A 15,765-nucleotide genomic window follows, 5' to 3' on the forward strand; every position below is an offset into this window, starting at 1 on the left:
TCGAAATAAGAGTGAGGAACAAGGAAAGGAGAAGGAGAGGAGCACAGCAGGGGCAGTTTCCCAGCCAGCCACAGAGAAAGAAGGCAAAAAGGTATATAGGATAAAGAAAGGTAAAAAAACACAGAGGCAAAATGTAGAAGAAAACAGGATAAGCTAAGGCTGGGCATTCATAAGCAAAAATATATATCTGTGTATTTATTTGGGAGCTGGGTGGCAGGCCCTCAATGGGTTAAAAACAAACAAACAACTACAATTGGCACAGCTCAAACCTCAGCAAAAAACAAAACAAAACAAAACAAAACAAAAAAACCCGATAACACACAAGCAAAGGAGTAACAGGCACTTGCTTGCTATAATTGGTAATGTACATTGATACAATGACTATGATTTAATTTTAATTTAATAAAACTACAGGTGCAGATATTTTCCAACTATACCTTTTATTCCTATTTGTTACTAATACTTTACACATGTTAAAAATGACATTTACTGTTAAAGCAAACAACAAAGCCCTAAAAAAAAAAAAAAAAAAAGACATAGGTGACAAAGTACTCCAGTGGTTCTAGCTCGTACCTTTTTAATCATTTTAAATAACCTTTCTGCATTTTGTGATATTCCTGACTGATTAGTATTAAAAAACAGAATTTCTCATTTAAAACTAAGTAAACATCTTAAAAATGTCTTAGTGGTGATCAAGTCTAATATTCTAGGATTTTGGAGAATTGTTGCTGTCCATGAACCTATGTCATTTCTGAAGAGTGACTATATTTTTCCTGAACAATAAATAGCTAAATGTTTCTTGGTCCAAGTAGAGAGCTGGCTGCATTGAACTTGTTGGCTACCTATTGCAGTGACACTGGTGGACATGGACCCTGTCAGGGCCATTTCTAGCAGGACTAGTAAAAGCACAGGAGTTCTCTTATTTCTTGAATCTAAGGAGTGTAAGCATTGCTGGACCTTGCTTTCTGGAAGCACATCTAAGGACAATCTGCAACTGTCTTCTGGCAACCAGTGTAAATTCCATTAGGGCAGGTGAAGTATTTGCTGTTAGGACTACTGTTCTTTGCTTTTGCTTTTTTGAGACAGCTCCGGCTGCCCTAGAACTCACTTTGTAGATCGGGCTGGCCTCAAACTCACAGAGATCCACGAGATCCACCTGTCTTTGCCTTTCAAGTGCTGGTTGAAGGCATGCGCCTCACCATTGGGCAGAAACCACTGTTCTTTTAACTGCTCTTGTACAGCCCTTTTCATTTCCCACACATTGGGCTTATCTTCTGACATGATCAGGTTGCCCAGTTACACACATCCCTTTTGTGTTGTTAGTTGGGCTTGGTTAATCATTCCTACTCCAGTCTAAGTAATCTGGCTTGCATGTAAACATATCTAGCAATCATGACTTAGGCAAAGGAGCTCATGATTGGAATTTACTAAAGGCAGATGAAGGGTTGGTTTTTCTATGAGCAGTCACACATTCTAACCTGGTTCCCTCCGAACGAAGGTCTGTTGACTCCTTGCCCTCTGTGGGAGCTGTTTTGGAGAGAGAGAGAGAGAGAGAAAGAAAGAAAGAGAGAGAGAGAGAGAGAGAGAGAGAGAGAGAGAGAGAGAGAGAGAGAGAGAGAGAAGATTCATGGTGAAGTTCACGCCCTCCACAACAATTCACAAATGTTCATTTGGCCTCTGGCCACTCATCTGTAGGCTGTCACAAGGAATCACAGGCTTTCTTACTGTTGTGGGCAGTTCCATCACAGCATGGTGAGGTCAGAGGGATGGTACCTGGCTAGTCTATTCCTAGTAGGGGCATACCCTAAGGCGCTAAGGGTTGCTCTCCAGATTAATCTACGTAACAAAGTCAGCTGAATAGGGGCTGGTTCAGATGTGTGTCCATGTGAAGAGGCAGAGTAGGAGCTGAGCTGTTGTCTCTATTCTGAGATTCTTTGAGTTGGTCAACTTCAGAGGGCAGTCTGGGTCAGATAGTCTGAGTCACCTCTCAGCACATTCTGGCTTGATGTATCCACGGCTTGACACCTGCAACTTCAAGAGCTGCAAGGGTGGACAATTTTTGTGCAGTGCCAGCCTGTTCTTTTAAGAGACACTGGAGGCAGGTGTGTTCATACTCTGTTTAAAAAAAAAAGATTTATTTATTATATGTACAGTGTTCTGCCTGCATGTCTGCCTGCAGGCCAGAAGAAGGCACCAGACCTCATTACTGATGGTTGTGAACCACCATGTAAGTTTCTGGGAGTTGAACTCAGGACCTTTGGAAGAGCAGCCAGTGCTCTTAACTGCTGAGCCATCTTTCCTGCCTAGGTTCATGCTCCTGGAGGTTCTTTGAGTCCTTTGGGAGAAGTAGAGGAGAGTGGCCAAACATAATTTCTGCTCTATATTTTGCTTTTTTGGTTTTTCTATCTTGGAACTTGCTCTTGTAGACCAGGCTGGCCTCTAATTCAAAGATCTGCCTGCCTCTGTCTCTGGAATACTGGAATTAAAGGTGCCACAACCACGGGGCTCAAACATGATCTCAAAAGGAGAGTAACCATATTTGAGGGGCATGCAATGCACCCTAAACAATACAAGTGGCAGAATTTCTTGCTAGGGAGGTCTGCTTCTCTGCAATGTTTGACCTGTACCATTTTAAAAGTTCTATTCATTTCCCTCAATGAGATCTGATAATTGGGGGGTGGGTTCATGTGTGCAAGGTCCAAGTTAATTCTCTGTGCAGGTAGGAAGAATATCTACCGAGCCTGAAATAGTGCACACTATAATCAACAAGTATGGGTACCTTCTGCTGGGTTGATGTCAGTAAAGTCTGTCTTTAGATGTTTCAATGGATAGAATTGGTTTTGTGTCAGCATGGGGGTGGGAGTGGGGGCTTGGCTCCCTGCTTGAAATTGTTTCAAGCACACTGAAGACAGGTTTTGCTAGCTTGTTGGACCAATGTTGGCAACATTGTGATACTCATATATCTTTGGGGGGGGTGTAGGGCTATATCCTGACCGAGGAGGGCAGCCTGTTTGGCCATCTGGTCTGCTAGTTTGTTTCTCCAACTCTCTCAACCTTGACTCTTTATATAAGCCTGGCAATGTGGCATTGCCACAGTCAGGGGCCCAACTGTATCTAGGAACAGAGGGTTTGGTCTCTGTTTTAAATTTTTTTGTCCCTTGAGGTAAGCAGTCCCTTTTCTTGATATATTGTTATTTTGAGTCTCTTGATGTGAGGAGCAAATTCCCCTATTTGTAGGCTTCAGCTCCTATCTGCAAAAGGTTCTATGTCTAAATAGAGGAGCAGCTGGACCTCTAAGTCTGTCAGTGAGGAGAAAATATATTTTATAATTCCTATGCAATCATGAAGGAACTCTCACTCCTCTTCAAGAATGAGACTGGGTTACATAGATGCCAACATTTTGGATGAGGGGAGAACCTGGGATTTCTAAGTTGACACATTGGAATGAGCTCATCCCTGGAACATAGAGGTCCAGAGTCTGACAGAGCTGCCCCCGTTGAGGTTGGTGAGATGCTACTGCATCTCAGAACTGGTAGATAGGCAGCAACATGGGCAAAATTTTATTTTGTTAACTGTTTTCTCAAAACTTTGGGGTCTCACAGAGGGACTGTGCAAATCTCATGGTGAGAGGAGTTCCCTAATCAGGAACCAGGTGAGTTTATATGTGCCTAGCCCTGTGCTGAACTCATGACAGCTTAAGGTCTTACCTAGGGCCACGCATATATCCCTGTCACCTCTTATTATTGGAGGTGAGTACCTGTTCAGGTGAAACCTCAAGCTGGAGTTCAATCAGACCCTGTAGCCACAGAGCTGTAGGACCATTATACACATTCACCATCCATTCATAAATTATACCTCCTCATTCTAGATTCTCAGTCTGTCTATTTCCCCAGAGACCTATCTAACTTTTCCTTAGAGATCAGTGCCAGCTCAGTATTCCATCAAGACTATGAATGCAAAAATCTGTGGGGTGATGAACCCCACGCTGGCTTTCCTGTCTATCTCCCTGGGGTCTGGACTTCCTGCCTAATCTCACTTTCTTCCACTCAGAGACTCTGGTCCTAGGTCTTACAGTCCTCTTGGCCACTGGAAAGGGATCCTGGAATTTTGGAAGCCTCCCAGTTGCAGAGACCTTTGGCGGACTGAGAGACCCAAGAGCAACAGGCTTTCTGGACCAACTAGGGGCAAGATCAAGGAGATCTCATTGGGCCAGGGCAGTCCAGAAATGCTGATGTCTTTGTGGAATAAGCACCCAAACAGCAATGAGAATAAGTGGAAGAGAGGACAGCCACTGAAAGGCTTTGGTCCCAGGACCTGTTTGTATTCTCATTTTATACTTAGGACCACACAATGAGATGAGCAAGCAAGCAACCTTTTACAGAAACATGTGGCAGCCAGCAGGTTAAGGACAACAACTCATTATTTTGGCAATTTCTCCACGCCATTCTATTCCAGGGCTCAATGAAATCATGCTTGGCAAATAGGCAGTACAAGTAGCACTGGAAGTGAATCACTAAATAAATCAATAGCCAGTAATTGGTCTTTTCTACCTTATTCTACTTCACAATCTTCAGGTTGGATTAGGAGAAAATGTAAGATATATAGTGTTATATCATTGGTGTGAAGAACTGAGAAGGGAGAATAAAGTGTCCTTAAGATCTGTCCTTACATGCTTAGAATATACCCAAGAACATGTGTAAGAAACTCACTTGCCTGTGGGGAAGGTTACTCTGGTGGGAGGAGACCTTTTACTACATACTACATATATAATTCAGTTATGATTACTATTATGTTTTTATTTATTATTAATATAGAGTGTGTGATATGTATGGACGGTGTGTGTGTGTGTGTGTGTGTGTGTGTGTGTGTGTGTGGTTCACATGTGTGTGGAGGTCTGAGAACAACATTGGTGGAGTAGGTTCTTTTTTCACTTTTTGGAGGATTGAGTTCAGATCTACAGGCTTGTGTGGCAAACACTTTAACCTGATGAGCCACTCCACTGCCATATTGGTCTACTGAATTATGAACAGCATAAAAATTTGATGAACGTTAAAAAGAAGAAAATGTCTCTTTGGACAGAGGTGGGTTATACTTGCTCTTTTAATTTCGTCTTTTACAATTTTCCCCAATAGGTGGCGCTCTGCAAACACCACACTATGCTTGTTTTCCCTTCACTGTTTTTTTCACGGTGGGGGTGGGGATGGGGGTAGGGTACTGGGAATCTAACACAGAGCCTTAAGCAAGCTTGAGTCAAGTGCTCTATTACTGAGTTATACTGCCAGCTTGGACTTTTATTGTGAGAAAACCCCAAAATTTCTCTGACAGTTCTTCCTTGCTGCTTGCCACCTCTGCAGATTAACCGTGGGCTGAAAATCTGTCTAATGGGTGCTCTCCAAAATACATTGCTTTGTTCCTGGGTACTGGATGAAAGGGACAACACCTGGAATGAGAAAGAAAATTTGTAATTGGTCAGAAAACCAACTGATGTTTTCAAATCTGTCTTCCTGATTGACACTTGTGAAGGGTTTATTGAATCAGAACTTCTGATTGGTTGCTAGGTTGATTTAAAAAGTTAATAAAGGTTTTTAAGTGTTTCTTTTTTCCTCTTGTTCCCCTTCCTCTGATTCTTCTTCTTCTTTCTTCCCTCCCCCCACCCCAACCAAGATAGCCAGGAAATCACAGAACCACCTCTGGACTGGGGAATAAAGGTATGCTCCACCATGCCCAGTTTGGTCTTTAGGTCTTAATGGCAATTTTGTCTTAGAGGGGCCACTGGGTAGTCTAACACATTTTTGTTCATCACACAGAGAGAGTGTGTGCCAGTGCCATCAGGCAGATAGAGACCAAGGATGTTGCTGTAATAGCCAGGAAGTCCCTCATCACAAAGAAAAACTGTGGAAGTTCAGAGAACATCAGTTCAGCATCTCTGGCTTGAGGTTCTCCGCTGTGATTTACAGATGCTCGTGGCATCTATGTATGTATTCAATCAGTCCTGGTACCAGTGACTTTAGAAAAGAGACTCTACAGTCAACCACCCGTACCCCACATCTCATTCTTATTGGAAAAAGGGATTGGGCAGCAGCTAGGAAGCCTGCAGGTCATGCAGAGGCACAGACCCAGGGTGAACAGGGAAGAGCCCACCTACTTGGAGTCGTCTTGCGCTCACTTCTTCCTCAGTTGATTTCCTTGGAGATGGCTATATTGGTCATCATCCCGATCCTTGAGGGGCTGAAGAAGGCAGCATCAACATCAGCTCATGTATCTATCCTTTATTAACTAATGTGAAGAACATTCATCACTTATTTTTGTGAACAAAACTTTGGGTGTGTCACAGCTCTAGGAGCCAAAAGAGGAGAGGGAGGGTCCCCGTGGAGTTTCTTTATGTGTCTTTCTCAGTGTGTTCTTCAGCTTTTTCTCACCAGATCCTTACCTTTCTTTATGTTTACCATGCTATCCAACACAGCAACCATCCCATTATGGGGCATGCCATAAGTGGCTCTTTATCTCTACAGTAGCTTCCAAATAACCTTCCCTGAGCCCCGAAGGTCCACCCCAACCAACTGTAGCACTGTTTTTCTCATCCCTGGTTCTTTACCTGGTAGAGCTGTTCATTTGGCAACAGAGTCTGCTTGTCAGAAGCTGCACAAAAAATAGACAAAATATACATTCAAAGACAGGATGACAATAAATTGAATTATGCACACAGTGGAATTCCAAGTAGTATAAGAATCATCTGCACATAAAAATATGGATTGTTCTCAAAAGCACATTGTTGAGCAAAATAGGCTACACATAAGGCTATGTACCACTCAGATCCATTTCCACAGAACTAGAGCCAAACAGAACATTGCTGTGGTCACAGGTCGGGAGAGTGCTCAAGCCTAAGGACAGGTAGTGGCTGGAAGTGATCTTCAATGCGCTTCTATGGAGGTAACACTCTTTTTCTCAAACTGGGTACCAGATGCACGCATATGTTTGTTTTGTTAGCTTTGTTTTAGCAGTATTCTTGTGATTCACTTTTGAATATGTCATTTTTACTTCAATAAAAGCCGTCTTGGGGTCTTGGGAATGCAGATCAGTTGGCTGAGTGCTTAGCATGTGTGAGGTCATGAGTTTGATCTCCAACACTGCATGTACAGGGTGTAGCATATACTTGTGATCCTAACACATGAAAGGTAGAAGCAGGAGAATCAGAGGCACTAGGTACAGTTACATTCCTTTTTTTAAAAAAAGGAATGTTTTCTTTCCTTTCTTCCTTTTTTCTTCAGAACAGGATCTCACAATGTAACTCCGGCTGGCCTGGGGCTCTTTATGTAGACCAGGATAGTCTCAAGCTTGACTCAGCTTCTGTCTCAGCTCCCTTAGTGCTAGGATTGCAGATGTGAGCCACCACACTTAGCTTCAATAAATAATTTTGTTTTTTGAGACAGGGTCTCACTGTGTAACCCTTTGCTTGTCTGGAACTTGATAGGTAAGCACTGATCTTAAATCCGCAGAGATTCACATGCCTCTGCCTCTGGAGTGCTGGGATTAAAGGCATATGCCATTATGCCTGTCTTCAGTAAAGTATGAAAACACATGGAAGGATCAATCGTGGTAACTTGTGCCTATAATCTCACTCCTTGGGAGAAACATTAGGGATTTGAGCTACATAATGAGTTCTAGTCAGGACTACCTTACAAGATCCTGTCTCAAAACAACAACAGAAGAAAAAGAAAAGAGATTTAAGAAAGCAAGAAAGGAAGGAGAAAAAGGAAGAAAGAGAGAGAAAGAAAGACAGAAAGGAAAGTAGAAAGAAAAAGAAAATAAAAAAGAGGCCAGATCTTAAGCTAGTCAAATATGTTGGGATAATAAGAAATGTCTTTTTTCTGCCCCACAAAGACATAGGGTCATCAGTTATTAACATTAACAATATGCACCAATTCAGTCTCCCGATGGGAGGCCAAAGGTCTTAGTTGGTCCCATCTCTCAACTCAAGGCATTCTTTTACTTCTTTCTAATTCCAGAACATAGGAATTATCTCAGGGCATCACACATAAACCACATAAAGTGTTTTACACAGAGCTACATATCTCGATTATTTATTTTTCTTTTTTCTTTTTTCTTTTTTGAGATAGTGTCTCATGTGGCCTATGTAGCTTTGAATAACTTTGACCTTCAGATCTTCTTATCTCTAGCTCCCAAATACTGGGATTACAGGCTTGGGTCACCAGACTCAGTTTTATTCAGTGCTAGGGACTGAATCAATTCAGAGCTTGAAGCAAGATCTCCAGCTGCCTCCTCTTCATTTTGCCTCCTCTTCATTTTGAGACAGTGTTTTATGTAGACCAGGCTGACTTCAAACTCTCTATGTAGCTGAAAATGACCTTGAACTTCTGATTTTCTAGCCTCCATCTTTTGAGTGGTTGGGTTATAAGCATATGCTACCACATCTGTTTGTGAGTTTTGGGGGTTGAACCTTAGGCATTGTGCAAACTAGGTTAGCAGTCTACCAACTGAGGTATATTTCCAGACCTTTACAAATTTTATTTTAAGACAAGGTATTGCTCTGTTGGCTTGGCAGGCTTTGAACTCAGGACCCTCCAGCCTCAGTTTCTTAAGTATCTAGAATTACAAGCATGTACCTCCATATCTAGTTTCTTTTTTAATTATTTTTAATTTTACCTCTTGATTGTCGAACTCCATCCTGCCCAGCAATGAAGTATACACCAACAGCAAGGAAGAAAATGCTGATGATTTCAGCAAAGATAAAACCGGATATGGTGCCTATATTTAGCTCAATGCAGTTCTCACACACTGTGGGGAACAAGACACAGGGAGGAACAGACCTCTTTCAGGATGTAAGACATTCTTACATTTTTCCTTTCTCCCACCCATCAGCAAATAAGCCTCTGTCCTGGGCACAGGATTCTCCCTCTTCTTAATCCCAGGGGAGCCTAAACAGTGCTATAATCAAGAACTAGGTGAAGAAGGAGGACAAGGGAGAAGGAGGAGGAGGATCTAGTCTCCAGTCTCATTAACCCTGCTCTCCTCTCCTCTGCACACCAATCCCGGGTCCCCTTCTTCTAACTGATCGATTTGCTGAACCACTCTAATCCATGACGAACATCTAAAAAAAGCTATGGGAAGTGTCGATATAAAGTGTAGTAACTCCACACAGAGAGAACTAGCTATTATTATTACCATAAATCACTGTTTAGCATCTATTCCCACCTCGTCCTAGATGGTAAGCCCACCAGGACAGTAAGCACTGCTGAATTCCCAACAAACATTGTGAAAGGGTTACATACTTCTGTAATACACTTGGAGTGGCTTTGACTTGTCCTTTGCTCCTTGACACCAAAAAGTGCCTCGAGGGTCTTTGGTAATACTTCCTAGATTCCACGTGTTTTTAGTTGCGTTGGGGCTACTTATTCTGTTCCCATCTTTAAACCACATGATGGTCTTGTCTTTCAAGTCACATGTCAGAATTACAGAACCATCTCCTCGATTGTCATCCACTTTTACCAAATTATTTTCTGGAAAGAAAAAAGTGTTGATTCTATTAAGGGTCTTTGTGATCGTACCAGAAGATGTTAGAACACTGTCTCTTCATGGTTATGGTGTATGCAAATCACGTGTGGATCATGTTAGAATTTCAGGTCTCATTTAATGGTTCTGGGGAGGTGAGATCTGCTACTAACAAGCTCCTACACGATGCTATTGCTGCTGGTTCAGTCATATTTTAAGGCATGCATACTGTTTCTACTGTAAGAACAAGACAATTCATTGCTTAGGCCTAGGAAAGCTGCCCAGAATGGGTCCTGGAAGGACACCAATTGATAATGAAAATGTCAGTTTTTGACACTTACCATCTCATCTTTTCAAAATAGTTCCTTTTCAAAATTATGAGACTATCGGTTTTTTAAAAAATGAATGTGTGTATGTGTGTGTGTGTGTGTGTGGTGTATGTACAGGTACTCACAGAGGCCAGGATAGAGTTTTGTGTATCCTAGAGCTGGAGTTGCAGACAATTGTGAGCTAGAAACTGAACTTAGGTCCCCTGGAAGAGTAGGAAGTGCTCTTGATCGCTGAGCTATTTCCCTAGCTCTTGAGAATACTGTTGTAGGAAGACATATTTCTATGGAGTTCAGAACTTGAGGATAGAGAGAAACAATTTATCTTACCTTGTTTTGACTGGGCCACAGTACCTGGAAAGATATAAGGAAGATAAAGAATCAGTTGGACATAGGTTTGTTCTGATGGGCCAAGGTATTTGCATGGTCATTTGAGGGCAAGATCAAGAGAGATCCTAGTCCATAGCAATGGCTATATCTGTGTTTTCTTTCCTGGATATAGCCTAAAACACCAAACTGAATCAAACAATACTGTGTTTGACCTTTGCCCTACCTTTCTGGGTGGGACTTTCTTTAATATTTATCTCATTTTTAGTTGTGTGTATGGACATCTGAACAAGTCCATGTGTTCATGAGAGTTTAGCTGCTTGCGGAGGCCAGAGGCATCAGATCCCTGGAGCTGGGCTTATAGTTGTGAGCTGCTTGATGTAGATGCTGGGAACCAAACTTTGGTCCTCTGCATCAGCAGTATGCTCTTAACCGCTTAGCCATCTCTTCAGCCCCTCTTGGTGAGAGTTTCTAAATCTTTGGGATTTCTTGAGTGAAGAGTGTGCCTTTGTTGTTCATGCGAGACTCTTGACTACCCTGACTTTATGCTAAGGAGATGATTTGAGATGGGGCTGGTTAAGTTTTACCATCTAGAAAGTGAGGATTTTGAAGCTGCTACTAACTCCAGTGCTTATACAAATGTATGTGAAAAATAATAGATTCCACAATGCATCTTCTATGAGTTTGGTATCTGTAATGGGGTGGGACTTCGCAGTGATGCAGCTGTTTTGAGGCTATCTACAATCCTTCAATTAATCCCCACCCTTCCTCTGTAAATAAGCCAACTAAACTGATTCACTAAGCTGGAGGTCAGTGGAATTATTATTTTAATCTGCACCAGTGTCCTACTTGAAGTGAATAGATTGTTCATGTCTCTCCAGGAAAAAGTTAGCACAACAAATTGGTGCGCAGACAGGGGCATGGTAGAACTAAAGGGCTTGGGAGGAATAATTTCATGGTCCTTGCTTAGAGTAGTAAGGTATGCAACTGAGCTATCTGAAGGTGGAGCATCATGGAAGCAATTCCAACATGGCTGTCCCTTCCTCGTGTAGAATGTAGTGATGTGCCTTTTTGCTATAGTGGCAGTTGCATGGGCCTTACTACAGGTAGTAAGACAGAATAACTAAGGCTGGACATCAGGGGATATCCTGGGGTGGCTGTCTTAAGAATTTAATAAAACTCAGCCAGGTGGTGGTTGCTCACCCCTGTAATTCTGACACTCGGGAGGTAGAGGCAGGTGCATCACTGTGAGTTCAGGGCCAGATTCATCTACAGAGCAAGTTCCAAAACAGCCAAGGTTACACAAAGAAATCCTGCCATGAAAAACTAAAAAAACATCAAACTCATAAAAATATAAAAGAGAGATGTGGCAGTGCACATTTTAATCTCAGCCATTGGGAGGCAAGGTGTACAGATCTCTGAAAGTCTAAATATTGAGTTCCAGAATAGCCAGGATACCTTGTCTCAAAAGGAGTGAGAGAGAGGAGGCAAAAGGAGAACAGAGGAGTGGAGAGGTGAGAAGAAAAAAGAGAAATAATCGACTCTACTCAAATACAAAAACTTAGTAGAGGAAATGACATTTGGCTTACATTGAAGAACAAGTAAAAATTCACCAGATAGGGAAAAACATTTTTGAGTAGGAAAAAAAAGTCAATTAAAGATATAGATAGGGAAGAGGATAGGGAAGTGGTGGGGATAGATGTAGAGTTAGTGATGGGGGAGCTAGTCCAAGCATAACAGATGTGGTTGGAAGTGTCAACTGCCTTGCAACTTCTGCAGGCTGACGCTGTGTATGAACATGGGAGGAGCTTAATTTGCCAGATGAATGGTTATGGGGGTGAGTGGGGTAAAAGGACACAACAGTTAGATATTTGATTATTCTAAAGATTGATTATATGTGCATGAGTGTTTTTCTTGATATGCACCACATGCATGCCTGGTGCTGTGGGAGCCAGAAGAGAACATTCTGATCTGGAGTTATAGACAGTTGTGAGCCATCTTGTGGGTGCTGGGAATTGAATCCCAGTTCTCTACAAGAGTAGTAAGTGTGTTCTTAAGTACTGAGCCATCTCTATGGCACCTAAAAATATTTTCACTAGCCCTTATCCCTAGTCACCTGGCTATTGTAAGAAAGCAAGGAGGCCTTTCTACTCAGAGTCACAGAAGAGGAGACTGTTGACTCCTGCAGTGACTGCTGACATTGTTGACATTTGCCTATCTGAGTGTGGGCTCTGAGATTCAAGAGCCCATGTAGCCAAATATCCAGTTGACTGGTGTGAGACTTGAGTTCAGAGAGCAGAGGTGTTCAAGTGTCCACAACTTACTGGTGGCTGAGCTGGACTCGGGGCTCAGCTTTTCTGTTGCTCAACCTGGTATTCTTTCCAGAAGCCTCCCGCTGGCTTTCAGGATCGCCCTTAAGCTTTCACGGTCTGTAGCTTTCTCCATCTTCTCCCAGAAAGTCTTCTCCACTGCCACCATCTTCTCAAAGTCTCCCACTCTGCTGTCATCTATGTAGTGTCGCCACAGTTACACTGCCTCCCCTCCGTGCTTGAGAGCAGCGGTGCTGCTGTGGCCTTGTCCTGCTTCCGGTCTGATTACAAGTCTGCCTCCTGCGATCCGCTGCACCTGCTTTCTGTTATTCTCACTCCTACTGTTGCCTTCCTCTGTGTGCCCTTGACTCTGCTCTCAGTTCTATCTTTCTGACATCTACTCTAGACCTTTGTTATACACATCACCATCTCCTTTAGCTTTAAAAAAAATGTGTTCATCCATTTAATTCTTTTCTTTTTCTGGAGACTGGGTTTCTCAGTGTAGCCCTGGCTGTCCTGGGACTTGTTCTGTAGACCAGGCTGGCCTTGAACTCACAGAGATCCACGTGCCTCTGCCTCCTGAGTGCTGGGATTAAAAGCGTGTGTCATCACCGCCCAGTCATCTTTTATTTCGTCGTATGCTCTATTTCTCTTTTGCTCCCATCTCTTCTGCCTGATTGAAATCCCTCTCCAGCAAGGTTCTACCTTGTCACCTTTATCACCCACCCTCCTCACTTTCTTAAGTCAGTGTGGCTCCCACTCACACCACTCTACTGAAACCGTTCTAATCAGCCATGATCTTCATCTCACCAAATCCCACAAGTTTAAAATGTAAATATATTCTTACATTAGTGGATTATGTTCGACATTTTATGTCCTGTTTGTCGTTCTTTTGAGGCAGGGCTTATACAGTCTAGGCTGACCTAGAGTTTGCTATATAGCCCAGGTTATTCCGGAATGTCTGGCTTTTCTGCCTCTACCTCCAGAGTACTGAGTTTAGATGCTGCTACATACAGCAAATATTTCATACTCTTGGTTCCTCACAGCTCCATCCTCCATTTTCTGTTCTTGATACATCACAAATTTTTTTTTTTGGTAGTTTCAACAATTATCAGGCCTTTAGCTGGATGTGGTGGCTTAAGCCTATAGCACCAGCACCCAGGAGGCTGAGGTAAGAGGCTTGCCTATGAGATGGAGGCTAACCTGGGCTGCATGGTAAGACCCTGTTAAGAAGGAAGGGAGGGAGGAGCATTGTGATGGATCAGCAGGTGAAAGTGCTCACTGCTGAGTCTGGGGTCCTGAGTTTGGTTCTAGGCTCCACATACTAAAAAGAGAGAACCAGTTTCTTCAGGTTGTCCTCTGACCTCCATATATAAACCATGGCATGCATACACCCTCACACTCAAACATAAAACAAAGAAGCACACAAACAAATAAGATGACTTTAGCTTCCCTCAGGGCACACAGGTATCAGCCTAATTCACCTACTTCCTGTTGACTATTTCACACAGGTATTGCCGTGCTGCGTGCTTGTACTTAGTGTGTCGGCAGTGAAACCCATCTCTCCCATGACACCCTGGACTCTTGAGAACAGAAGGTTTTTGTTCATCTTTTTATTCTCTGGAGTCTCACATGCCTGGATCTCACCACGCTTGGTAATCCATTAAACAGCTTTGTGGACAAATGTTCCATAGGTCCATTGAATAGACCCTTGTCTCTCAATTTCCTTGTCTGGGCCGTGTGTGTGTGTGTGTGTGTGTGTGTGTGTGTGTGTGTGTGTGTGTGTGTAATTGAATTGTTGAGGCTGGCTGAGCTGTTAGAAAACCTTGAGATCCATCACTCTCTGCCTTCCCAGTGCTATGATGACTAGAGTGTGCCACCACACCCTCATTGTTAATGGGTTCTGGGGACTGAATTCAGATTCCCATGCTTACATGGTAAGCAAGAGCCTTACTGGCTGAGTACCCCAGGTGCACGGCCCTTCTGAACTACATTCAAGCCTAAGATGGCGGCAGTGCAATCCTCTCTCTAACCAGTTTTAGCCTTCTGGTCCCCAAGCATCTTTCAAGCATCGAACAGCTGGAGGCTTTGGTTTTGCCTCTCCTGCTTTGAATTCTAAGATGACAGATGAAGTTGGCTCAAGGTCAATTAGGATTCCAGTAACCTTGCCTCCCTGGTCATGGTCCCTTCCCGTGAACCTTCCCCAGGCTGTCAGAGCCTCAAATAAACTCTTACCTTGAAGAAGAAAGATTGCCAGGATGAGGCCGGTCAGACCCTTCCCGTGCTCCATGTCAGTCTTTTTCCTCTCTAGAAGTGTGGAGGCCCCTTAGCAGCCAGCTAGCCAGCTTGTGAAGCAGCTAGCCTGGCTCCGCCCAGCAGCCTCTGAGCTGGGGCTCTGAGCACAGGGAAAACCCAGTGTCCCCACCCTCTACTTAAAATGTGGGTAGCAGAGGCCCTACCAGGGATGTTGTTGTACAGACGTATTGCTTTTATTTATTTAAGTTGAGGCTTTCAGGGTAGCAGATAGCAGGGAGGGAGAGAGAGAGTTCTAGATTCCCATTGGAAACCCCTTATCCTTAGAACCTTTTGCATAATGGGTTGAGGACTGTCTGTCTGTAACTGTTACTAGGACTAGATTTGTTTGTCACTTGATCCTAGAACTCATGGATTTTGGTAGGACTTTTAGGTATGTAGGGCTGGAGTTCTGAATGGAAAAACATCTTAGTGTAGACCTTCATGAGCAATTTGAGAGCATCAAAGTGGTACCTAACTGAAAATGGTAGGCCCATCTCAAAAGGACAGCTAGCATATTTCTTGGAGTACAACCCTGAGATATTTCCAGGGTTTCAGGCCATTGTCTCATTCAGCCAGTCAATGGGTAACAGAAATTCACAGAACTTCTATATGACATCAGGTACCAAACATAGTTTTGTCCCAGGCAGATGATCTTCTGATCATGACAGTATGGAAAGTCTCAGATCCCCACAGACTGTAGCAGAAAAAGTCTATTGTCTGCTGGGGAGACTCAATTCTACAAGCGGGTAGGTTTATTGTTAAGAAGACTCTCATGTAGAGAAGGCTTGGGTGGCAAACCATGGAAACACCCCTCCCCATATCCTTAGAGGGAGACAAGATCTGAAATACTCCCTGTTTGGTGCTATGGGTACAACATACTGGATCTAGGATTCAGATGTTTGGCTGAGGGGTTCTGAAGTCCCTCGGGCTAAAAGCAGCTTGATGTGTTACCCCATACTGTCCTGTGAAGGGTCCTGAGACTGGCCAGAAATGAATGG

The 15,765-nt window shown here is 43.2% G+C and overlaps 1 protein-coding gene across 1 annotated transcript; it reads right to left on the minus strand.

Annotated features, from left to right (window-relative positions):
* Positions 1-5,266: 5,266 nt before the first annotated feature.
* On the minus strand, positions 5,267-14,826 carry LOC127231627 (T-cell surface glycoprotein CD3 gamma chain). The gene is made up of 7 exons (XM_051197293.1): positions 14,708-14,826; positions 10,167-10,190; positions 9,291-9,518; positions 8,665-8,796; positions 6,596-6,639; positions 6,146-6,228; positions 5,267-5,440 (listed from the first exon to the last, which is right to left on the minus strand). The coding sequence occupies exons 1-6, from the start codon at positions 14,760-14,762 to the stop codon at positions 6,163-6,165; spliced, it is 549 nt and encodes a 182-aa protein (XP_051053250.1). The 5' UTR covers positions 14,763-14,826; the 3' UTR covers positions 5,267-5,440; positions 6,146-6,162.
* Between the last annotated feature and the right edge of the window lie 939 nt (positions 14,827-15,765).

The sequence above is a fragment of the Phodopus roborovskii genome, unplaced genomic scaffold (genome assembly GCF_943737965.1).
Source record: "Phodopus roborovskii unplaced genomic scaffold, PHOROB, whole genome shotgun sequence".
NCBI classification, from domain to species: domain Eukaryota; kingdom Metazoa; phylum Chordata; class Mammalia; order Rodentia; family Cricetidae; genus Phodopus; species Phodopus roborovskii.

Coding starts and splice junctions, on each gene's coding strand:
- LOC127231627 (XM_051197293.1), bottom strand. CDS start 14,762: ATGGAGCACGGGAAGGGTCTGACCGGCCTCATCCTGGCAATCTTTCTT. Junction 10,191..14,707: donor GGCAATCTTTCTTCTTCAAG/GTAAGAGTTTAT, acceptor ATATCTTTCCAG/GTACTGTGGCCCAGTCAAAA. Junction 8,797..9,290: donor ACTCCAAGTGTATTACAGAA/GTATGTAACCCT, acceptor TGTTCCCCACAG/TGTGTGAGAACTGCATTGAG.